Raw genomic sequence first — 25,646 nt, 5'->3', positions numbered from 1 at the left:
TCAGTCTCCGGAGTTCAGGGAAACTAGTGATGAGTGGGAGCATTCAAATGGTCATTGTGATACAGCAGGTGCTCGGGTCTCTAAATCGTGGTGCGGGACATGTTCAGGAACTGGGTAGTGAATGCCCGAAGGTTTTTTTGTGTGTTTGACCACTTTGGTGACTGTAATATCTATATATAAGCTTTGCAGCGAACATTGGTGGCCAAAAGAACAAGTAGTTTTGTGTGTTACCATGTCTTTAACATTGTAGGCTGTACCAATTGCAAGGCTGGAATAAATGGGGGTACTTGGGTGTATGAGGCAATTTTTAAAGCTGGAAGAGTTGTAGGAGTAGGAACTATTTAAAAACGTTAATGCAGTTCGACAAGGATGTCTTGAGGTTAGGATGGTGGTGGAAGGAAATACTGGTTTGGTCTGGTTACGAACAGTGAGGCTGCAGTGCTACCGGATGGTGAGGAGGGTGTGGAGACACTTTTTCACGAAGTCTCCATACTGTGAAAGTCATGCAGTTATCAGTCAGGAACTTTTTTTTTTTTTTTTTTTTTTTGTACCTTGAGTGTCTTTATATACTTTGTGTGGCATTGTGTCTGCAATGTCAGTATTTTTATTTAAAAATATCTGTGTTTGTAAGTCATCTGTTTTGTGAATAATTTGAGTAAGGTTTGTAATTTTATTTATTTTTTCTCTGTTAGGACTCTACCTACTTTGATATGTTGCAGAGCGATCTCGATCAAGGGACAGAGAAAGATCTCACAGACGCCGACGAGAGAGGTCTCGAAGCCGTGACCGTGAATATAGAGAAAGGAGTCGAGACAGGGAAAGGGATCGTGAGCGTGACAGATACTATGCTGATGCGTACCCACGTGACCGGTCCCGAAGCAGAGACAGAGAACGTGAGCGAGATTACCGTGAACGTAGCCGTGAGGACAGGTATTGTACTTTGTATCCCATTTGTTTTACTGTTAAGTCAAAAAAATTATTGTTATTGTGAATAAGGAGGAGGTGTTGCCAAGAAATGACTATTTACAATGTAATTGCAGTTCTGTTAAGGTATTATGAGAGTGGAAGACCAGTGCAGGAATGAGAGCGAGCTCAAAGTTACCAATATTCTCATATGTCTTCATATTATCTTTGTCTTGGGGAGGAGATAGGATTAAATAGTTACGCTGTTTGCAGAGACTTTTAATATATGCTAAATCTTGATCATTGAAACTAAAATTACTTTGAAAATCAAGCGAAATGTGTCCATTGTTGCAAGTAAAAGAGCAAATTATGTCAGTTGATATTTTTCCCAAAGGAATGGCTAATTCTTTTTATACTCAGAAAATTTGGATTTACTTGCTAATGTATCTTTCCAAGCTAAGTGGTCTAATTTTGGAATAAGTTCCCAAATGACCATCACAGATTATGCTGAAATTTTGTGTGGACATTTGCACATAATCCCAGTGAACATTGGGAAAGTTTCATGACCATTAATTCAATACTTCTGAAGATATACTAATTTGTTTGATTCCATAATGCAGCTATCAACTTTCTGGCAACTTTGAGACATAAAATCTTCAGTAATATGTTCTTGAAAGAAACAAAACTTGGTCATCTTGTACAACTTTTCATGCTCTCTTAAGCTAAACAATAAAAAAATATTTCTGAGCGTTTTGCATATGGATAATTGGAAGCAAAGTTGACTGAAAAAGTACACACTAAGAAAAAAGTTGAGTTTAGCATTTTACATCTCTGGAAGTAACTGCAGGGTAAATCTGAAACTTTGCAAGTAATAACTTATTATATTAATGTCTTGGAACAGAATATTTCATTCTCCTGATGCTTTCCAACAGTTTACGAATTGAAGGCAAAAAGTGCTATTTTTCTAAAAATTCCAAAAATTGCTACTTTTGGCCCAGTTTACAAAAGAAGTGTCTTCTGCAATCTCTTTTAGAGCATTTTCATTAGAAAGTTCATATTCTAGGCCACCTAAAGAACTATGTTCGGTTTTGCCATAGAAGCATGTAAGTCCATTAAGGGGGGGGGGGGGGGAGGTAGAGGTGGAACGTACGTTGAAAATGGGCCCATATTCCACTTGCACTAAAATAAATCTGATACGTTTTTGTTATGTTTTGTTTGGTAATGTTTGTGGAAGATAGTATAAGAAATGAGCTAGGGTCAGGAAAACAGCAAGTAAGGAGGTGTCTTCCTTGTAATTTTTGGGTTCTGTTGTACCAAAATTTCTTCCCAATCAATCAGTCATATCATCTGGCGATAGTATAGTTTTCCTCACGACATTATACAGCAAATTAATGAAAGTTGTAAAAACTTCAAGTGACTTAAAGTAAACATAGACTTGGGATCCTAAAAGAGACCTCTGCTAGCTTTGGCCTCAGACAAATACAGAACATGAACCCCCCATGAACCATGGACCTTGCTGTTGGTGGGGAGGCTTGCGTGCCTCAGCGATACAGATAGCCGTACCGTAGGTACAACCACAACGGAGGGGTATCTGTTGAGAGGCCAGGCAAACGTGTGGTTCGTGAAGAGGGACAGCAGCCTTTACAGTAGTTGCAAGGGCAACAGTCTGGATGATTGACTGGTCTGGACTTGTAACAATAACCAAAACGGCCTTGCTGTGCTGGTACTGCAAACGGCTAAAAGCAAGGAGAAACTACAGCCGTAATTTTTCCCGAGGGCATGCAGCTTTACTGTATGATTAAATGATGATGGCGTCCTCTTGGGTAAAATATTCCGGAGGTAAAATAGTCCCCCATTCGGATTTCTGGGCGGGGCTTACTCAAGAGGATGTCGTTATCAGGAGAAAGAAAACTGGTGTTCTATGGATCGTAGCATGGAATGTCGGATCCCTTGATTGGGCAGGTAGGTTAGAAAATTTAAAAAGGGAAATGGATAGGTTAAAGTTAGGTATAGTGGGAATTAGTGAAGTTCGGTGGCAGGAGGAACAAGACTTCTGGTCAGGTGACTACAGGGTTATAAACACAAAATCAAATAGGGGTAATGTTGGAGTAGGTTTAATAATGAATAGGAAAATAGGAATGCGGTTAAGCTACTACAAACAGCTTAGTGAACGCATTATTGTGGCCAAGATAGATACAAAGCCCACACCTACTACAGTAGTACAAGTTTATATGCCAACTAGCTCTGCAGATGACGCAGAAATTGAAGAGTAGCGAGCCAGTGGGTGTGTTGGACCTTCCATTGAGCTACGGACCCCCTTGAAGATGTCTCCCGCAGTCGGAGACGAAACGTTGGGAATCGACACAGAATTCATCAACCCACCACGGCATAACAGCCCGGATAATTATAATGGACATGATATTTCCGGCCGTGAAAGTCTACATTTTAGTACGATGAAATAAAAGAAATTATTCAGATAGTGAAGGGAGACAAAAATTTCCTAATGGGAGAGAAGGAAACGTAGTAGGTGAATATGGATTGGGGCTAAGAAATGAAAGAGGAAGCCGCCTCGTAGAATATTGCACAGAGCACAACTTAATCATAGCTAACACTTAATTCAAAAATCATAAAAGAAGGTTGTATACCTGGAAGAATCCTGGAGATACTAAAAGGTATCAGATAGATTATATAATGGTAAGACAGAGATTTAGGAACCAGGTTCTAAATTGTATGACATATCCAGGGGCAGTTGCGGACTCTGACCACAGTCTATTGGTTATGACCTGCAGATTGAAACTGAAGAAACTGCAAAAAGGTGGGAATTTAAAGAGATGGGACCTGGATAAACTGAAAGAACCAGAGGTTGTACAGAGTTTCAGGGAGAGCATAAGGGAACAATTGACAGGAATGGGGGAAAGAAATACAGTAGAAGAAGAATGGATAGGTTTGAGGGATGAAGTAGTGAAGGCGGCAGAGGATCAAGTAGGTAAAAAGACGAGGGCTAGTAGAAATCCTTGGGTAACAGAAGAAATATTGAATTTAATTGATGAAAGGAGAAAATATAAAAATGCAGTAAATGAAGCAGGCAAAAAGGAATACAAACATCTCAAAAATGAGATCGACAGGAAGTGCAAAATGGCTAAGCAGGGATGGCTAGAGCACAAATGTAAGGATGTAGAGGCTTATCTCACTAGGGGTAAGATAGATACTGCCTACAGGAAAATTAAAGAGACCTTTGGAGATAAGAGAACCACTTGTATGAACATCAAGAGCTCAGATGGAAACCCAGTTCTAAGCAAAGAAGGGAAAGCAGAAAGGTGGAAGGAGTATATAGAGGGTCTGTACAAGGGCGATGTACTTGAGGACAATATTATGGAAATGGAAGAGGATGTAGATAAAGATGAAATGGGAGATACGATACTGTGTGAAGAGTTTGACAGAGCGCTGAAAGACCTGAGTCGAAACAAGGCCCCTGGAGTAGACAACATTCCATTGGAACTACTGACGGCCTTGGGAGAGCCAGTCCTGACAAAACTCTACCATCTGGTGAGCAAGATGTATGAAACAGGCGAAATACCCTCAGACTTCAAGAAGAATATAATAATTCCAATCCCAAAGAAAGCAGGTGTTGACAGATGTGAAAATTACCGAACAGTCAGTTTAATAAGCCACAGCTGCAAAATACTAACACGAATTCTTTACAGACGAATGGAAAAACTAGTAGAAGCCGACCTCGGGGAAGATCAGTTTGGATTCTGTAGAAATACTGGAACACGTGAGGCAATACTGACCTTAGGACTTATCTTATAAGAAAGATTAAGGAAAGGCAAACGTACGTTTCTAGCATTCGTAGACTTAGAGAAAGCTTTTGATAATGTTGACTGGAATACTCTCTTTCAAATTCTAAAGGTGGCAGGTGTAAAATACAGGGAGTGAATGGCAATTCCAATTTGTACAGAAACCAGATGGCAGTTATAGTAGTCGAGGGGCATGAAAGGGAAGCAGTGGTTGGGAAGGGAGTAAGACAGGGTTGTAGCCTCTCCCCGATGTTATTCAATCTGTATATTGAGCAAGCAGTAAAGGAAACAAAAGAAAAATTCGGAGTAGGTATTAAAATCCATGGAGACGAAATAAAAACTTTGAGGTTCGCCGATGACATTGTAATTCTTTCAGAGACAGCAAGGGACTTGTAAGAGCAGTTGAACAGAATGGACAGTGTCTCGAAAGGAGGATATAAGATGAACATCAACAAAAGCAAAATGAGGATAATGGAATGTAGTCGAATTAAGTCAGGTGATGCTGAGGGAATTAGATTAGGAAATGAGACACTTAAAGTGGTAAAGGAGTTTTGCTATTTCGGGAGCAAAATAACTGATGATGGTCGAAGTAGAGAGGATATAAAATGTAGACTGGCAATGGCAAGGAAAGCGTTTCTGAAGAAGAGAAATTTGTTAACATCGAGTATAGATTTAAGTGTCAGGAAGTCGTTTCTGAAAGTATTTGTATGGAGTGTAGCCATGTATGGAAGTGAAACATGGACGATAAATAGTTTGGGCAAGAAGAGAATAGAAGCTTTGGAAATGTGGTGCTACAGAAGAATGCTGAAGATTAGATGGGTAGATCACATAACTAATGAGGAAGTATTGAATAGGATTGGGGAGAAGAGAAGTTTGTGGCACAACTTGACCAGAAGAAGGGATCGGTTGATAGGACATGTTCTGAGGCATCAAGGGATCACCAATTTAGTATTGGAGGGCAGCGTGGAGGGTAAAAATCGTAGAGGGGGACCAAGAGGTGAATACATTAAGCAGATTCAGAAGGATGTAGGTTGCAGTAGGTACTGGGAGATGAAGCAGCTTGCACAGGATAGAGTAGCATGGAGAGCTGCATCAAACCAGTCTCAGGACTGAATACCATAACAACAACAACATACAGAAATGTATCAGCAACTTGGGATCCTACATAAACAAACTCACCAGTGGCTGCTGTTGCACAGTTATCATGCATGGCCCCACTGGTGATGGTGATGCTGGCTTTATCACTTTAATAGGAGCCGGCAGTGGTTAAGACACCATTGACCATACCAACACATACAATTTTTCATGGGTACACTGGTGCTAACACAAAGTACACTGTACCAAAAACCAAAATTGAACTAGCACATCAGTAGCATTAAACAATAAAAAGACATACCAATAATTCTCTACAACATGAATCTCTTCCAGAAAAGTCAGGAAGACTGCTGTGAACTTCAGCAAGATTTACACAATGCATCAGTGATGTAAAACTGGCAGGCTTTTTATATGATGTGTGCTGTGGATGTTATGTCGCAATTTTGCTACCAGTATCTCCACAGCCTGTATAATGTAGAGTTAAATTGTGAAATTTACAACCAGTTTGATTCTGTAGTCGTAACAGAAAAACAGATTGAGATATTTCACAATGAGTCATAACAAAATACACGCCAGTTTTTTTAGTTATACGGACTTTTCTTCACTTCCTAGCCCTCATGATTTTAGAGTACGAAACAATTATAGAACATAATAAAAGATGCCAGGTTTAATTTGAATACCAGCAGAATATGGGCCCATTTTCAATGCATCTCCAAGGTGATAGTGTTTTCTTAGTGTGTTATATGCTTGCATTGCAAAACCAGATATAGTTTTTGGATGTGGTCTTTCTAATGAAAATGTTTTTAAAGGGATTACAGAAGACACATACTTCTTTTGTAAAAGTGGGCCAAAAAAGATATTTATTTTTGGTGTTTTTAGAAAAAGTTATAATTTTTACCCTCAATTTAAACTGTTAGAAAGCAGTAGGAGAATGAAATTTTATATTATTAGACCTTGTATTGGTAAGTTACTACATGCAAAGTTCCAGGTATGTGCATTTGTATCCCCCCTCTGCTGACTTTGCTTCAAATTATCCATATGCAAACTGCTCAGGAAATGAGTTTATATTATTTAGATTAAGAGAGCATGAAAATTATTAGAAAGATGACTCCCCCCCCCCCAAAATAAATAAATAAATAAATAAAAAATTACTGGAGATTTTATGTCACAAAGTTGCCCAAAACTCATGAGTGAACTGTTGATAGCTGTGCTGTGGGTTCAAACAAATGGCTATATCTTCAGATGAATTGAATTCATGATCATGAAACTTTACTAATGTTCAACGGGAACATGTGACAATGTGCAATTGTTCATGCAAAATTGCATCAAAATCTCTGGTGGTCATGTGAGAAGCTTGGCATGGCGTGGAATGAGCCTAATTACAGGTACTCACATAGACAGAGTATGTGGCCCGGTAATTTTTCTCGTCATTAAGTTTCTGGGAATTTTTTGTGTTTTAATGTAATTCATTTGTTGAATAATCTAAATAAAATTAATTTGTGAACTTCCCAACAGCTTACAATGCTTTCCGAGTCAGCTTTCCATCGTATTGTTGCTTTTTGTCACTGTCGTTATTGCTTCTGAGTTCATGTGTATGCAAGTTGGCTGGTTGTTCTGGTGATTAGTGTTGGTAATAATCTGTCTTTTCTATAGAGGTATGGGTTATGACAAGTCACTACTGTGCGTATGGTGAGAGAAGTGTTCCGACAGTTGACGTGGCCTAGGTGCACATGCTTTGCGCATCCATGACGGTTGGTCAGATTGTGAGCTTTTGTTTACGTTACTGTGGCAATGCCCCAGTGTTGCCATAAGGCTCGACAACTGCTGCTGGCTCTCTTCCTGTCCATGTTGGATACTGGCAACTGCGCTGCCAGCTGTCAGAGCTCTTCTCTCGACATACGTAGTATAATAGTTCATTACACAGCACAGTACTGATAGTAAAACTATTCTTTTTTAACATTCTCAGTAGCAAATCCTACATAAAATTTTATGATACACATAAAAAGTTTTATTGTAACTAAATAAACAGGCAAAAAAGGAAAGTTATAACATTATTGAGCACTGGAGGGAACTGAGATTAGTCTAATACCAGTCAGTGTGTTGTTGCTATGAAATATGTAAGAATGCATTTGTATGTCAGACAGTGAATTCTAAAAGGAAAACATTCTGACTAAAGCATATTTTCTATTTAATTCTCTTTTCAGTTGATGTTTTTAGATGTGTGTGGAATATAACACAGAGTGAGGTTTAGCTCCTGCTTCTTGTGATGTTTATTTTTATGTTTACAGGGGGTGATTGAAATGTCTGTGACTAAAATTTTGTCCCCATTCGTGAAATATAATTTCTCAACACATATAATGAAAGGTGTTACTGTAAAAACTGAACATATTGTTAAGTGGTCACTAAGCACACAAATAGAAACAGATTTGTCACTTGTGTATTGATGGGCATATCATAGGGCATGGATTTATAAACCCCCACTCTTCCTCCCAAATTGATTTTTGTTCTTCGTGTAGTGCTTACAGAGTGTTGAGATCCGTCCACTGTATAAAGCTGAAAAACTGACACACAGGAGAGGCCTGCATATCATCAACCTCAGATTGCATTCTGGTTTCGTTGAGGAGTAAGCTGTTCCGCAGCGCCATGCCAGTTGGCATTTGTGCAGTGACGGTTGTAAGTGTTTATTTTGAGTGCTGAGGATACTGGTGCCACATGGTCTTCTCAATTTGTGGTTTATTGTTATTGAAGGTCGCAGTTAGTCTGCGAACAATAAACTTTAATTGTGAGTTGCCATCTATGTTGTAATGCAAATAAATCATTTCGTTTATCTTCAGGAAGAGTGAATGAAATTTCGGTATGTTCCGTCATCCTGTAAGTGTTACACAAGTACTCATTATGTGGCTGACATACTGTCCCGAATGCTGTGTGACTCATACTCAGGAAGTATAATCGGATAATGCATGAACCTAAGTCAACGTACATTATGTGTGTATTGGAATAGTTTTACTATTGATTTCTAATGACCTGTCATCCATTATTTGTGTGTGACTGCTGTTACCAAATTGTAGTATTAATGAGTTTTTGGAGGGTGTAGATTGGATTTTCTCCATTACTGTACATTATCAGATCAGACATTTCCAGACACTGCAATGTAATGTGTAATTGAGTACTAGAAGTCATGAGCGGTGAACCAGCCATTGTAAAAGGAGGGGAGAGTATTTTCTTATCGTAGAAAAGCAGTAGGAGCAGAATATGTCAATCATGAGAACTCACTGACTTTGTACATGGACTGATCATTTGACATCACCAGAGTAACAGATCCATCAGGGACATTTCAAACCTTCTGAAGTTGCCCAACACGGCAATGTGATTGTGAAATAGAAACATCTAGGAACAATCACAGCTGAACAGAGACCAGGCAGACCTTATGTAGGACATACAGGGACTGCTGAGCATAGCATAGAGTGGTTATAGAGAATACATTGAAATCAGTGGAAGGTATCACTGGAGAGTTCCAAAGAGTTACCAGCAGTCTAGCTCGCACAAAAACTGTGCATAAGAAGTTGCAAAGAACTGGGTATGATGGATGAGCAGCTACACATATGCCCACTTTTTTGTATTCAGTACTAAGTAATGCTTCACATGGTGTAAAGAGTGACCCCACTGTACTGTGGATGACAGAAAATGATTGATTTGTAGTGATGAATCACATTGTACCCTGTGGAAATGCAATGGAAGGCTCTGGGTTCAGCAAGTGTCTGAAAAATGTTATCTGCCATCATGTGTAGTGCCAACAGTGAAGTGTGGAGGATGTGGTGTTATGGCATGGGGATGTTCTTTATTGTTCGGTTGCGGTTCCCTTACCGCATTAAAGAAAACACAAATTGTGCAAGAATATGGACACATTTTGCAGTATTGCATGCTATGTACAGAAGAAGAAGATCTTGGAGACAAAAATTGTTTTTATCAGCATGACAGTGGACTGCCATAAAGCAACAGCTGTGGGGCGACGATTTGTGGACAGCAACATTCCTGAAATTGATTGGCCTGAATCCAGTGGAAAACCTTTTTGTCTTAGCTACAGAGCTCAGTCTCAAAAATCGCTGCACCTTGTTTGGTTTTCGCTCTCAAGGAAGAATATGCTGCTATTTGTACACAGCCATTCAGACACCTCGTTGAGTGTCCCTAGTAAAGGCCTTATTAACATCAATGTATCACTGTTTAGAATTTGTTCCTATAACAGTGTATTTCAGCAAAACTTTCTTGGAAAAGTGAAAAGTATATGATCACCATGACACTCTATGGCACCAAAATATCCACAGCAAATTTCTCATGTGTAGGGATTGGCTCTGTACACAATCAGGAAGTAAGGGCAGCTTGTTACCGAAATAGTGATTATTAGAAAATTGATAGTGAACTATTTTGAACGGTGCAGTGGAAAATACCATGTTAAGAATGCCACTTTTCAAGAGGGAGTCTCCAGACTTCACCGCTTTCACTGTATTGGTTTTATGAGGCCATTTGCTTATATCCTGAAATATTAACCACAAATTTCGGTGAATGATCCTTTGCATTGTTTGAAAACTCACTCATTCTTCTGTCAAAGATGATGTGACTTACCAAACGAAAGCGCTGGCACGTCGATAGACACACAAACAAACACAAACATACACACAAAATTCTAGCTTTCGCAACCAACGGTTGCTTCATCAGGAAAGAGGGAAGGAGAGGGAAAGACGAAAGGATTTGGGTTTTAAGGGAGAGGGTAAGGAGTCATTCCAATCCCGGGAGCGGAAAGACTTACCTTAGGGGGGAAAAAGGACGGTTATACACTCGCGCGCACACACACACACATACAGACACAAGCAGACATATACAGAGGCAAAGAGTTTGGGCAGAGATGTCAGTCGAGGCGGAATTGCAGAGGCAAAGATGTTGTTGAATGACAGGTGAGGTATGAGTGGCGGCAACTTGAAATTAGCGGAGATTGAGGCCTGGTGGATAACGGGAAGAGAGGATATATTGAAGAGCAAGTTCCCATCTCCGGATTTTGGATAGGTTGGTGTTAGTGGGAAGTATCCAGATAACCCGGACGGTGTAACACTGTGCCAAGATGTGCTGGCCGTGCACCAAGGCATGTTTAGCCACACGGTGATCCTAACACCAACCTATCCGAACTCCAGAGATGGGAACTTGCTCTTCAATACAGGGCTATTACAAATGATTGAAGCGATTTCATAAATGGGTCATTCCATGCCAAGTGGTCTAAACCTTCCCACCATCATGTCTCCAATTTTCTTCAAATTTTATCTGTAGCACTAGTCAAGTGCTAAATTAAGTTTCTCAAGATTTCAAGCCTCTAGCTGCAATACTTGCTGATCTACACCCCCTTGTCTGAAGGGTAGTAAGTTCGCATGCGCGCGACATCAGACAAAATGCCATTTTTGGGGTCTCATAAAATTGAAACCAATTCATAAGAATGGTTAGTAAGATGAGACCCTGTACAGTTTTTTGTGCTGATTCAAACGAAATTAATTATAAGATTACTGATGCAAAATCCGGTCAAACAAGTCGACTCAAGTGTACCCCTAATTCTGTCGTGACTTAATGCGACAAATTTTGACCAATATTCAGACTGCAATAATTTCCTTGCAGATAAAGATATGGACTTGAACTTTTTACCAAGTCTTATCTTTGTGCTGGACATAATACAGCTGGATTTCCAACTACCCAGGCTTTATAGTCGCCTTGCAAAATCTCTTCAAATTTGGCAGTGTCAGCGCAAATGGCTTTATTTACCAAAGTTCAAAGCCCATTACTACAAAATAGTCAGCCTGGATTTAATTGTGAATAGTATCATCTGAAAGAGAAACTCTTGCTCTACAAGATGGATATATTTTTCTTTTGCAACGCTTCCATTAAGTGCTTATTTACTCAGGTCAAAGTATCTTATATTTTGTGTGCGCAGTGCCCTGCGTTGGTCCATGATGGCTGAGCCATTACTGGTTATCACAATAAAACCAGCATCCCCATCGCCATAGGGGCCACGCCCGATAGCCATGCAGTAACAGCCACGGGTGGGTATCTTTACTGCAGGTTCCCAAGCCTGATTACAGGGTGTCTTTACCACAGGATCCCAAGCCTGATTGTGGGTTTCTTTATGCAGGTTCCCAAGCCTGTCTTCCTCAGTTACTTCATCATTCTGGAAGCATCGTTGATTTGCAAGAGAATGCTTTCAGGAAAACTGTATTGCCGACCAGATGATGTCACTGATGGAGCTGGAATAACACCAATGATAAGTTGTTCTGGAATCCAGCAAGTATCACGTCTTAAGGGCCAATAAAATGAACTTGCAGGACCATGAGGATGCATAAAGCTTATGAAAGCATCTTTCTGTTCGACTGAGATTTCAACGATGTTTCCAATCCACCATTTCTTTTCATAAATGCAAGCAACATACTGCCCAGGCTGAAGATCCATGACTTGAACTACTACTTCAGCAGCACTAATTTTGGCCAAAAAAGATGTCGCATCATTAGAAACTCTACTGACCTTAATTGTCGTCATATCAATGGGCAAAAAATGGTGGTTTTCTCTTGTGCCAGCTAGAGTGTGCCCTTGCAGGAATCTTTCTTCTTGAGAAGCTTTTTCTTCTTCAACTTCCTCTTTGCTGATGAAAAAGAATTTGATTCCATTGATATTATCATTGCAGAAGTTGAAAAGATCTTTGGGTGTTAGAATCTGGTTTTCATATGGACGTTGCAAACTTGCTCTTGCTGCCAACCGTTTTGTTGTGCCTCCAATGCCATCACAAGGCGACTTTCCATGGCTTGTTCCAAAGAAATTCCATTCTGCTGTTATTTCAAAATCTTCTTTGTGATAGCATAAGTTGAGAAAATTCTTGAAATTCTTATATTGTGCAGCTGAACCATCACTGAAGTAGTGGATGTGGCTTATTTTGGAAAATTGCATCTTCAGGTAATTGATTACTTTTCCAATGTAAACATGGACAGTAATCGTATCGTGTCGAAGGCAGTCACTAATAACACAAAGATTCACACATTGCACCTCTTCGTTTTCACAGTAGTAGACTACAAATGGATGAACTGTTGCTTGACTGTTTTCCCAGTGAAAGCCTTGCACTGCATCTTGAACAATAAATGAATAGTTTTCAGCAAAATCCATTAGTATTATGAATTCGCCTTCTTTCAAATCAGTTTTGAGAGCTTTCAGGTGCTGGCTTTGATGCTTGGCAATGTAGTGATGACAAGACAGGTTCCAAATTTTTGCTGCAATATCTTCAACATACTCTTCTGTTGAAAGCTGCTTTGTTTCTAAAGTATCCCTGTCGGTATGAATCCATTGTTTGTACTCAATCAGTTCTTCAGGGTCATTATCTTCAAAATATGTTGCAATAACTGCTTCTACACCTTCTGGACCAGGGCAGTTTTCACAACGATGAAGCATACAATCCTTGTTTTCCAAGCTGCAAACAGCTTTGCTAAGAATTTCCTTGTAGTCTTCATTGATTGATGCACCAGTGAGCATAAGCTTGACATTTTGGTGTATTGTACAGACACAAACTGAGTGCATTCCAGCAGAGCCAACTGTAACACACCATTTTGGTCTAAGCTCGCAAAACTTTGAGAAGCCAATTTCTGGTCCATTTTGCTTCTGATAAGACACGTACATTTCCTTCAAATTGCAAAGCAACAACCGCTTTTGCTTGTACACCTTTGTTCCTGAAATTCTCACAGGCACACAGTCTTTCTTCCCTGGACAAAGTCTGCTGAATTCGTCATCTTGAAAAAAGTCATGTACTTTCTGGACAACTTCATCTGAAAGCTTCCTTCCTTGCCGATTTGCTGGAAAAGCTAGAACACCTTGCTCATTCTTCAGTTTTCTCGCTTGCTTTACCATTCTTTCTGATACATTAAATGCTGTTGTCGTATCTTTAATTGTCCAGCTTCTTGGAACCAAGGTCAATATTTGAACTTTTGTCCTACGATTTGACACTTTACATTTTTCTTTCAACTCTTCTATAAGATTATCAAGATCTGCACAATTATTGCATGGGCGACTTTTACTTGAACTTGGCTGTTCATCGTAATTGATTCCTACAGCAGCAGCAATTTGATTCCCAATTAAACTTTGTGCATCCAAGATCTTTCTTTTTGCATAGCTTTGCTTATCTCTTTTACTTAGTTGTCTTCTTTTCAATGGTGAAGCACCAATAAATGATAAACTTTTGTTGATGGCTGGTTCAGTTTCATCCGTTGTGAAATCTTGTTCAGATTGGGTTGATAGTGATGATGAATCTTCTAGCTTTTGGTTCAGTGCCGACATGCAGCGAGGGCAAAGCTTCTGACCAGGTTTTATATCAATCACTTCTTTTTTCTTTAACAGGCAAAGTTTGGCAGCTGTTTCATTATCAAGCAGTCTAAGTCCAGCTTTTACATTGTGATTCCTCTTCTTGAATGGATTGCAACATTTCTTTTGCATCGCTTGATATTCATGTAGGAAGAGGGCTTCATGGTGGAAGCAAATGATGGAATTTTCGTCAAGTTTGGCTTCTGAACGCGAAACAAGCAATTTCTGGTCACATTCTGTGAAATCACTAAACGCTTTGAATCCAGTCTTCTTAGCATAGAAGATAACATGGCACTTTGATGCAGCAGCATCTTTTCCAATTGAACAGGGGGCCAACGATTCTTCTTCTTCATTAACTTCTGACATCTCTCACTGGCCAATCACTGAATAAAACACGAATGAAATATCCAATTATATCAGTAATTCTAAGCGACTATTAAGATTCAAATTCCTAGAAATGAAGAAAAATTAGTGCATCGCGCATACAAAATATAACAACTTTGATGTGAGTTAATGAGTACTTAATGGTCGCGTTGCAAAAAAAACAAATGTCAGTCTTGTAGAGCAAGAGTTTCTCTTTTAGGTGATACTATTCACAAGCAGATTCAGGCCAACTATTTTTTAGTAATTGGCTTGAAACTTTGGTAAATTTTACCGTTTGTGCTGACACTGCCTAATTTGAAGAGATACTGCAGGGCGACCATATGGCCTGGATCATTGCAAATCCGGCTGCATTATGTCTAGCACAAGCATGAAGCTTGGCCAAAAGTTCAAGTCCATATCTTCAACTGCAAGGAAATCATTGCAGTCTTAATATTGGTCAAAATTTGTCGCGTTGTGTCACGACAAATTTTGAAGTATACTTTGAGTCGAGTTATTTGACCGGGGTTTGCATGAGTAATGTTATACATAATTTCGTTGGAATCAGCAAAAAAAACTGTACAGGGTCGCATCTTACTAACCATTCTTATGAATTAGTTTCGATTTTATTAGACTCCAAATATGACATTTTTTTTATGTTGCATGCACACGGACTAAGTACACTTCAGACAAGGGGGTCTAGATCAGCAGCTATTGCAGCTAGAGGCCTGAAATCTTGGGAAACTTACTTCAACACTTGACTAAAGCTACAGTTAAAATTTGACGAAAATTGGAGACCATGATGGTGGGAACTTTTTTCAGTTTTAGACCACTTGGTGTGGAATGACCCAAATTCACTGTAGCTCCATTCATTGACATATGGTCAGGACACACTACAGATATGTAGAAAAACTCATAAAGTTTTGTTCGGCTGAAGCCGCACTTCAGCTTTCTGCCTCCAGAGCGCTCGAGAGCGCAGTGAGACAAAATGGCGACAGGAGCCGAGAAAGCGTATGTAGTGCTTGAAATGCACTCACATCAGTCAGTCATAACAGTCCAAGGACACTTCAGGACGAAGTTCAACAAAGATCCACCAACTGCTAACTCCATTCGGCGATGGTATGCGCAGTTTAAAGCTTCTGGATGCCTCTGTAAGGGGAAATCAACGGGTCGGCCTGCAGTGAGCGCCGAGTGTGGGAGGAACTTGATTATTGGCTTGATGTCTGCCGAATCACTAAAGGGGCACGTATCAAACATTTGTGAATGCCTAAAAAAACTTTTTGAGTTTTTGTATGTGTGTGCAAAGCATTGCGAAAATATCTCAAATAATAAAGTTATTGTAGAGCTGTGAAATCGCTTCAATCATTTGTAATAACCCTGTATATCCTCTCTTCCCGTTATCCACCAGGCCTCAATCTCCGCTAATTTCAAGTTGCCGCCACTCATACCTCACCTGTCATTCAGCAACATCTTTGCCTCTGCACTTCCGCCTCGACTGACATCTCTGCCCAAACTCTTTCTGCCTCTGTATATGTCTGCTTGTGTCTGTATATGTGTGTGTGTGTGTGTGTGTGTGTGTGTGTGTGTGTGTGCGCGCGCGCGCGCGAGTGTATACCCGTCCTTTTTTCCCCCTAAGGTAAGTCTTTCCGCTCCCGGGATTGGAACGACTCCTTACCCTCTCCCTTGAAACCCAAATCCTTTCGTCTTTCCCTCTCCTTCCCTCTTTCCTGACGAAGCAACCGTTGGTTGCGAAAGCTAGAATTTTGTGTGTATGTTTGTGTTTGTTTGTGTGTCTTATCGACGTGCCAGCGCTTTCGTTTGGTAAGTCACATCATCTTTGTTTTTAGATATATTTTTCCCACGTGGAATGTTTCCCTCTATTATATTCACTCTTCTGTCATTTAGATAACTGTCTATCTGGGTGACCAATGCTATGGAAGTTCAAGGGAAAAACATAGCATAAAATGTAAAAGTATTTTGATTAGTCAGACTAAAGCTTCTGCTTTTTTTAAAAAGAGGCTGCATGAAGTATTTCTGGATTTATCAGTGACTTAGAAAAGCACAAACATGTTTTGTTGGAAACACTTGGTTGCTCATGAGGTGCAAATGGACCACATATTATGTTTGCACAATATTGTGTTGAAAAGAAGCTTCAGAAATGGGTGGTTTATGCTTCAGTATCAATAACTGATTCCTTTGCAGATATCAGTTACACACATAGGAAATAAGATATTGTCTATTTGTCCAATTTAGTAGGTAGCGAAGATATTAAAAATTTCCTCTTGTAAAACTACTTATTGTATAATCTCCTTTTAGACAGGTGGAAAGATGCTAAATAAGCACATTCCTTTCTATAAAACAAGGAGAATAAAGCACCTATACAGGTACACAGTAAATCAGTACGTCGGGGGGGGGGGGGGGGGGAGGGGGGGGGTGCAGGAGACTGGAAGAACATTATCATCTCGTATCAAATAAATGTAAAATTATCATCATTATAGTACATTTTATTAGTGAAATAATAAATTTAAAAAATTGGAAAATTTGTTTCAAGCCATACATTAAATAAAAATTGACAGAAAATATTGCTGTATGATAAACTTACATATGAGGTTGCAGTTAAACACTGTTGAAATGGCATATTCTCTGTAAGTGTAGGTAAGACACATACTGCTAGACGCTGTTGCTGCATTCGGAGAGCCAGTAATCAGAACACACATTTCCTCGACATTCAAGGAAGGATTGTGCCACCGTTTATAAATTGAACCCAATGGAATAATGAGTAGGGTATTCAGTCTGGACAGAATCTTAATACTAGATATTGCTTTCATTGGTAGGTTAAGTCGCGCTTGGTCCTCTCACATGGCCAAATACAGTTTTGCGTTTTCTGTGCTTCTGCTCCTCCTCTTTCTTTCTTTCCTTTTTTTCCCCACTTATTTATCTCTGTATACTGTGACTGCCTATTTTACACAGCCTGTTGCAACTTTCTGCCAATGTGAACGACTTCATTTCATCCATTTGTATTTGTCTGAGTCTTTCTTCTGTTGCTCGTAGCACTTTGGAACTGCCACCTTTTTGTGGAACTTATTACCTTTCTTTCTCTTATCAAGATTTAGTGCTTTCATACTGCATATCTGCTGGTAGGAAGAATCCAGAAAACGCAGGCTGTGAAGCAATCATTAAAGTGAAGCACAGTGTGTTGGGCAGCTCATTCAGCAACTGGGTGGCCCAGCTGCTAGTTGTCATGCCCACTTACAACAGTGACATAGTGGTTACACCTTAGTTTCTGGATAACATGCCAGTGGTTACACCTTAGTTTCTGGATAACATGCCAGTGGTTACACCTTAGTTTCTGGATAACATGCCTGTTTCCACAGTTAGCTCTGCCTGTGATGGGTAGGAGATGGTTGTGACAGGACTGGAGTAGAGTGTGGTGGGAGGTCTATTACAGGGATATGAGACTGAGGCAAAGGCCTGGGAGCAGAGGTGTAGTAGGGACGACAAGGATGTTGCATAAGTTCAGTGGGTAGCAGAATATCACTGTGGGAGGATAGTGAGGAGGATATTCCTCATTTGAGGGCACGAGGAAAGGAAGTACAAACCTTGGTTCAGAATTTGATTCAGTTGCTTCAGCCCAAGTGGCATTGAGTTACGAGAAGTGTGCTCATTTGTGGCTAGACAGTGAGTATCTGGGAGGTGGTATGTGACTGCAGAGAGAAGGCACAAAAATTCTTTTTTGGACAAGGTTGTCTGAAGTCCTTTGTGAGACACTTGGAATATTTAAAGAGGGACTTCTCATCACTGTAGATGTGGTGAGCCTGGGTGACTACACTGTATTGAAGTGACTTACTTGTGTGGATTGGTAGTTGTGAATGAGTGGCAGCATGGAGTGAAGGTTTTATTGGTGATTGGAAGGTTTTGATGTGGATGGAGGTACTGGTGTAGCAGTCTCTGAGGCACAGGTCAACATCGAGGAAGGAGGCTGACACGGTTGAGGAGAACCCAGTGAATCGGAACAAGCTGAGGCATTAGGGATTGTGTTGTTATGAAAGAAATGAAATGGCCCACCATTTCCTTTGCTGCCTCTCCACAGTTTCAGTTCCTTTACCACTGGTGCCCTGCTTGCTACTGTCTATGCCAACTCCCTCTGCACTAATATCTGCAACGCCCATGGCGTTGCTGCTGTTCAACACAATTCTCAACTGCTTTCATACCTATTACCTCCTCCTTGGTCACACTGACCTGACCACGATTACTTCACCTTTGAAGGCGTCACCTACAAACAAATCTGTGGTACAGCTATCGGTGCCTGTGGCACCATCCTGTGCCATCAAGAGGGATCCTTCCTAAACACCCAGAACCTTAACCCCTCACCTGTTTCAGATTCATTGAATCTTCGTGAACTGGAACAAGGCTGAGGACATCTTATCCATGTTTCTTCAGAACCCAACAAGCTACCTTCCTCAATGTTGACCTGCACCTCAAAGACTGCCACATCAGTGCCTTCATCCACATCAAATCTGCCAACCACCAAAAAATCTCCACTTCATGCTGCCACTCATTCACAACTGCCATTCCACACCTGTAAGTCCCTTCTATTCACCCTAGCCACCATCACATCTATAGTGATGAGCAGTGCCTCTTTAAATGTGACCTTCACAGACCTTGTGCAGAAACAGACTTCTTGTGCCTTACCTTTTCAGTCACTTACCACCTCCCACATACCCACTGTCCAGTGACTCATCACCTGGAACAGAAGCAACTGAATCACAATAAGTCAGCTACCAATTTATGAGGAAAATAATGTGTATACAACTGTTTGAGTATGCTACCTGTCACTTCGGGAAACAATCTTGATAGTGTCCACCTAGATAAAGGATCTTTGAATATTCATGTTGCATCACATCAGTGAAAGACCCATTTCTGTCTATATTTGGTTGCTTGTCACCAGTTGCTTAGAAAACCGTAGAGAAGCATTTCAGTTGTACAAATCTGGCTGGTACTACCCTACCTTCTTAGTGCAATTATGACAACGCGTCCATTTTTAGCAAAGTGTTTGTACTCCGCTTGTTTTTGCTAACACACTTCGTTCTCTTCACTTTTGTCAGACCTATGTTATTGGTAACAGTGCAGTCTAATAGATACAGCCAAATTCTGTCTAGGTATGGTGATCAACAAGGATTCCAAAAATTGAATCTGTTAAACAGCTGGAGTCGTCTTCTAGACGTATGAGTTGTATTGTCCCCACCAAGTGCTAATTTTTCTAAAAATTTGAAGACTGTCAGTCCATTACCAAGGATTACATCTGTTCTACTGGAAGTCATATTCTAATCCCAACATATTGTTTTTGTCATTAATCATTGTTGCTTGGGGGTCTGAAATAATTTTTGTGTAACTTGTTATTAGTCTGTAGATTGATTTGATGCAGCTTTCCACACTTGTCTTATCGTCTGAAAGCCTCATCATCTCTGCATAACTACTGCAACCTACATCCTTTTGAATCTGCTTAGCGTATTCATCTCTTGGTCTCCCTCTACGATTTTTACCCTCCACTCTTCCCTCCAGTACTAAATTGGTAATCCCCTGATGATGCCTCAGAATGTGTCCTACCAATTGATCCATTCTACTAGTCAAGTTGTGCCACAAATTCATCTTCCCCAATTCTATTCAGTACCTCCCCATTAGTTAATGATTTACCCATCTAATCTTCAGCATTCTTCTGTAGCACCAGATTTCAAAAGCTTCTAGTCTCTTCTTGTCTAAACTGTTTATCATCTATGTTTCACTTCCATACTTGGCTACGCTCCGTACAAATACTTTCAGAAAAGACTTCCTAATGCTTAAATCAATACTCGATGTTAACAAATTTCTCTTCTTCAGAAACGCTTTCCTTACCACGGCCAGTCTACATTTTATATCCTCTCTACTTCGATCATCGTCGGTTATTTTGCTCCCCAAACAGCAAAACTCATTTGCTACTTTAAATGTGTCATTTCCTAATCTAATTTCCTCAGTATCACCTGATTTAATTTGACTACATTCCATTATTTTCGTTTTGCTTTTCTTGATGTTCATCTTATATCCTCCTTTCAAGACACTGTCCATTCCGTTCAGCTGCTCTTCCAGGTCCTTTGCTGTCTCTGACAGAATTACAATGTCATTGGCGAACCTCAAAGTTTTTATTTTGTCTCCATGGATTTTAATATCTACTCCGAACTTTTCTTTTGTTTCCTTCACTGCTTGCTCAATATAAAGATTGAATAACATCGGGGAGAGGCTACAACCCTGTCTCACTTCCTTCCCAACCACTGCTTCCCTTTCATGCCCCTCGACTTCTGTAACTGCCATCTGGTTTCTGTACAAATTGTAAATATCCTTTTGCTCCCTGTATTTGACCCCTGCCACTTTCATAATTTGAAAGAGAGTATTCCAATCAAGCAAAATATTTAAGACATTGAAACTTTCTCACAGATTAAAGCTATATCCTGGACTGAGACTCGAACTCAGGTCCTTTGCCTTTCACGTACAAGAGCTACTCGAGACATTGTGTCCCGTTACAATTTTTATCACCCACATTTACTTCCGTTACAAAATTATTTCCTGATGGATTGGGATGTGTCCTGTCAACCGATTCCTTCATTTATTAATTTTTCTCCCCATTAGTTATTAAAGTTACACATCTAATTTTCAACATTCTGCTACAGCATCGCATTTCCAAAGCTTCTGTTCTCTTCTCAATAAACTGCCTACTGTCCACATTTCACTTCTGTGCAAGGCTATGTTCCATACTGATACCTTCAGAACAGACTTCGATGTTAATGAATTCTTCTTTTTCAGAAATGTTTTTCTTGTTGTTACCAGTCTGCATTTTATTCCTCAGTAGTTTGGTCCCCACCTGTTATTTTGTCACCCAAGAGCAAACATCACCTACTACTTTGTCATATTTCCTAATCTAATTTTATCAACATTCTTTGATTTGTGATTTGAGTGCACTCCATTATCCTTTATTTTCTTTTGTTGATGTTCATCTTTCTTTCTTTTTTCAATACATGATCTGTTCCATTCCAGTGCTCTTCCAAGCCCTTGGTTGTCTGACAGAATTGCAATGTCATCACAAGTCTTGAAGTTTTTATTTCTGCTCCTTGAACTATAATTCCATCTCCAAATCACTGCTTCATAATTTCAAAATAGGTTTACCAATCAACATTGTCAAAAGCGTCCTTTAATTTGACGATTTTCTTCTGAGATGAGTTGCAGGGTTACTGTGGTCTCATGTGTTTCAACATTTCTCAGGAACCTGAAGTGTTATTTTTCAATTCAGCTTCTGTTAGTCTTTCCATTCTTGTGGAAATAACGTGTGTCCACTTTTTGCCAGCGTGAGTTATAAACTGATAGTTCAGTAATATTCACACCTGTCGGAACCTGCCCTTTTGGAGATAGGAATTGTTACATTATTTTTGAAGTCTGAGGGTATGTGTATGATATGCAAAGTGGAATGGTTTTTAGCCATAACTGACCCTCCAAGGGATTCTTAGGGAATGTTGTCTACTCTAGAGGTCTTGTTTGGACTTAGGTCCTTTGGAGCTAGATCAAATACTTGTTGCAGTATATCATCTTCTGTATCAGCTTCATTTACTTCCTCTGACCTCTCTGTAATGTAGTCTTCATGTTGGTTTCCCTTATATAACCCTTTTATATTTCCTTCCACTTTTGCCTTCTTTGGGTAGTATAAGCTTGTCCTCTGGGCTCTTGATGTTCATACAGCTGCTTCTCTTTTCTCCATATGGGTCTTTAATTTTGTTATAGGTGGCACCCACATTTCCATTACCTGTGTGCTTTTACAACCTAGCATTTGTCCTTCACCCATTTCTGAGTATTCCCTGTATTTCCTTTTGTGTACTTAATTTTCTCCTTTTTATGTTATGTCCTTTCCTCATTTAGATTTAGCAGCTCATGAGTTATCCAAGGGTTTCTCATGAGTGTTGTCTTTTGCCTGTTTGATTCTCTGATGCCTTTACTGTTTTATCTCTAAAGCCCACCCATTTGTCTTCTGTTGTGTCCTTTACCCTCGTTTGAGTCAGTTGTTGCATGATACTCCCTTTGAAAATCTAAACAGTCTCTAGTTCCTTCAGTGTATCCAAATGTCATCTGCTTGAGCTCTTACTTTTTTGCAATTTCTTCAGTTTCATGGAAATGTTTTACAGTTCAAAATCTGATTTGTGTGTTCTGCCATTATAAAATAGATTTCAGAACCGTCCGGTGTCCCAAGTCTCTTCCGTATACACAGTGTTTTCATATGGTCCTTAAACCACGTGTTAGTGATGATTGTATTATACTTTGTGCAAAATTCTACAGGCATCTCTCTCTTGCTGTCCTTTTTCCCCAGTTCATGTTTTCCTACTGTTTTTTCCTGCCTTCTGTTTCCTACTATCGAATTCCAGACACCCATCACAATACAAGTTTTGTCTTGCTTATCTATCTGAATAATATTTCTCTCATCATACTCCCTTTCAATCTCTTCATTTGCAGAGCTAGTAGGCATATAGACTTACACTTACGTGGGGGTCGTTGACTTTGTATTTATCTTGTATACTAAATGGATTCACTATTCTGTTCATAATAACTTACCCACATTGCTATTGTGTTATTCATTGTTAAGCCTACATAGTTCTCTAATTCCCACTATATCTAAATTCAACTTATCCATTTCACTTTCTAAATTCTCTAACATACCTAACTGATTATGGGATCTAATATTTTGCATTCCGACACAGAAATTGCCAAGTTTATGTCTCCTAATTATGATGCCCAGCTGAGTAGCCCCCATTTGGAGATCTGATTGGAGCTCAGTTCTACTTCCAGAATATTTCATACAGGTTGATGCCATCATCATTAAGCTGTACAGTAGAGCTGCATGTCCCCCCAGGATATATAATGCTTGTAGTTACCTCTTGCTTCACACACAGTACCAACATAGCAAGGCCATGTTGGCTGGTGTTAAAAGGCTAAGATTGTAAACCCCAACTACTGCTGAAAAGGCTGTCAGCCCTCTTCAGGAATCGCGAGTTTGTCTCCCCTTCTCCACAGATACCCCTCCATTGTGGTTGCACTTACTGTAGGGTTATCAGTATCTGTATCATAACAGGCATGCGAGGACTTTCCCACTCTCCTCTGCCACCACCTCACCAAAGTCTGTGGTTCATGCAGGAGGTGTAACTACTGTGTATAGCAAAGGAGTCTGAGCTGCCTTATTAAAATGACTGTTTTTCTTGTTCAAGATTTTTTGTGAGTGGGTGGTCATTTCTTCCATAGATACTGCACATTTATTTTTTGATTGATTCAAAGCAGCAGCTCAGCAGAATGTTAAGTAGTTTTGTATTATTTTTTGATTGAAATTTAACGGTCTTCGACTAGATGACTGCAACTCCTTGTTCAAATATTCATATTTAATGTCAATTGAATCAAGTATTAATTTATAGAAGTAATAACTGAAATTACCTTCTCAGTATTGGGGGGGGGGGGGGAGGTCTTTATTTCTGTTGGCACATGTATCTACTGAATTATGGAACATTTCCTGGATCAACATTGTTCTTTAATGATAAATTGTGTGATCATAAATTTATTGTTATGGAAAAGGGAGGATTAGAACAAAAGATGTCTAAGGAAAATACTAACAATAAACATAAAGTTTTCATTATTTATTGTTGTGCATCCTTGAGTGCAGTCATGGGAAGGATGGATTTGCACACTGTAACATAAAAGCTGGGTGAAAGGAATAACAGTATGAAAAACGTGGAATGAAACTATTTGTATTATGTAAGGAGACAAATTAGTTTAGTTCATATAATTATAGATCTTGCAAAACTTTCATCACAATGTCTCACTGAGGAACTGTTGATCCAGTTCCAGTGTTTATTCCAGTTCTACCAGGCAGGCAGTTCGCCCGCGTGCTAAGTCCCCAGAACCACCAGAAGCAGCTCCAGTTATCAGTTCTAAATCTAGGTAGGTTATGTACATATTTGCTGAGAGTAGTAATTTATTTAGAGTAATAATTTATATAGAAGATTCTTTTGTTTCCAGGTATTATGATGACAGGTACCGTGAGAGGGATCGTGAGAGGGAACGTGAGCGTGAAGGGACTAGGCGTGAACCTGAGCGTGAACGGGAAAGAGACCGTGAAAGAGAGAGAAGAGAAGAAAGAGAATCTTCCCATCGTAGTACTCGCCATTAAATGGGTTATCTTTCTTTTACAGGGTAGTTACCATACCCCGTTTTTGCATCTCTAATCATAATGTGTAGATTTTTTTTTTAGTGGTGAAATACATTTCATTTCAGGAGAATTTGCATTAAGCAGAAGGAAAAGTAGATTATTAGAGTAAAATTAAATTCCAATTCTCATTTGTAGGCTACGTTTTTCTTTCCATATGAAACATTTTACGCAGAAAGATTGCTTTTAAAATGGGGATCAAGATATGCATAGCTATCTTAATTCATCTCATTACTTCTACTGAATTCATGCATCAGTGGCAGTCTTTAGTTAATTAGTGTATTTTGTAGAATTGGTATGACATACAGCCTTCAGTCAAGTAGATGTGAATGGACAAATTTGTTTTAATTGTAAATTAAGTACATAGAAGACTCAGTTCATCACTGGAGATAAGCTGCAGCAAGAGGACTGAAGACACCTGTGGCAGAAACAAAAAGAAGATTGTATTCAGTATCAACAACAGAAGAAGATTGTAGTTTTAAGCTTTTGAATAAATGGCACTTCTGAATTGTGAATTATAATATCATTTTCCCTTGTATCCATTGTCCCAAATGTTCCATACTCCTATTTATTATAAGTGTAAAATGCATCCATTGTGTGATAGAAGTTTGTTGGTATTGGAGTAACCAAAGAGTACCCTCATTTTTGCTTAGAGTTAATATTGGAAGAGGCAAACAATATTTCTGCTACTATCTTTTTATTTATAATGAGCTTCATTCATAAGAATCACTCTTTGCACTAATTATTAATTCATCTGCATCATGCTAAATAGATGAGGGGCTAAAATGTGTGTGTTGGTGGAGAGACTGTATGATTTGTCTTGTGTTCTGGGACATCCACTTCTAACCTAGCAGTTA

At 39.5% G+C, this 25,646-nt stretch overlaps 1 protein-coding gene across 8 annotated transcripts in view; it reads left to right on the top strand.

The window, feature by feature from the left end:
* LOC126095166 (cleavage and polyadenylation specificity factor subunit 6) overlaps window positions 1–25,304 on the top strand; it is a 193,632-nt gene extending 168,328 nt beyond the window's left edge. For 6 of the 8 annotated variants that reach the window (XM_049909892.1, XM_049909890.1, XM_049909889.1 and 3 more), the window contains 3 exons: window positions 720–930; window positions 24,426–24,524; window positions 24,603–25,304. In XM_049909892.1, the coding sequence (XP_049765849.1) occupies window positions 720–930; window positions 24,426–24,524; window positions 24,603–24,753 (461 nt within the window). In that variant the 3' untranslated portion in view covers window positions 24,754–25,304. The remainder of the gene's footprint in view (window positions 1–719; window positions 931–24,425; window positions 24,525–24,602) is intronic. The other 2 variants (XM_049909893.1, XM_049909891.1) reach the window with 1 other exon arrangement.
* Window positions 25,305–25,646: the final 342 nt, after the last annotated feature.

The sequence above is a fragment of the Schistocerca cancellata genome, chromosome 8 (assembly GCF_023864275.1).
Source record: "Schistocerca cancellata isolate TAMUIC-IGC-003103 chromosome 8, iqSchCanc2.1, whole genome shotgun sequence".
Taxonomy (NCBI): domain Eukaryota; kingdom Metazoa; phylum Arthropoda; class Insecta; order Orthoptera; family Acrididae; genus Schistocerca; species Schistocerca cancellata.
Note: the sequence above shows the minus strand (reverse complement) of the source record. Positions and strands in the feature narration are given on the sequence as shown.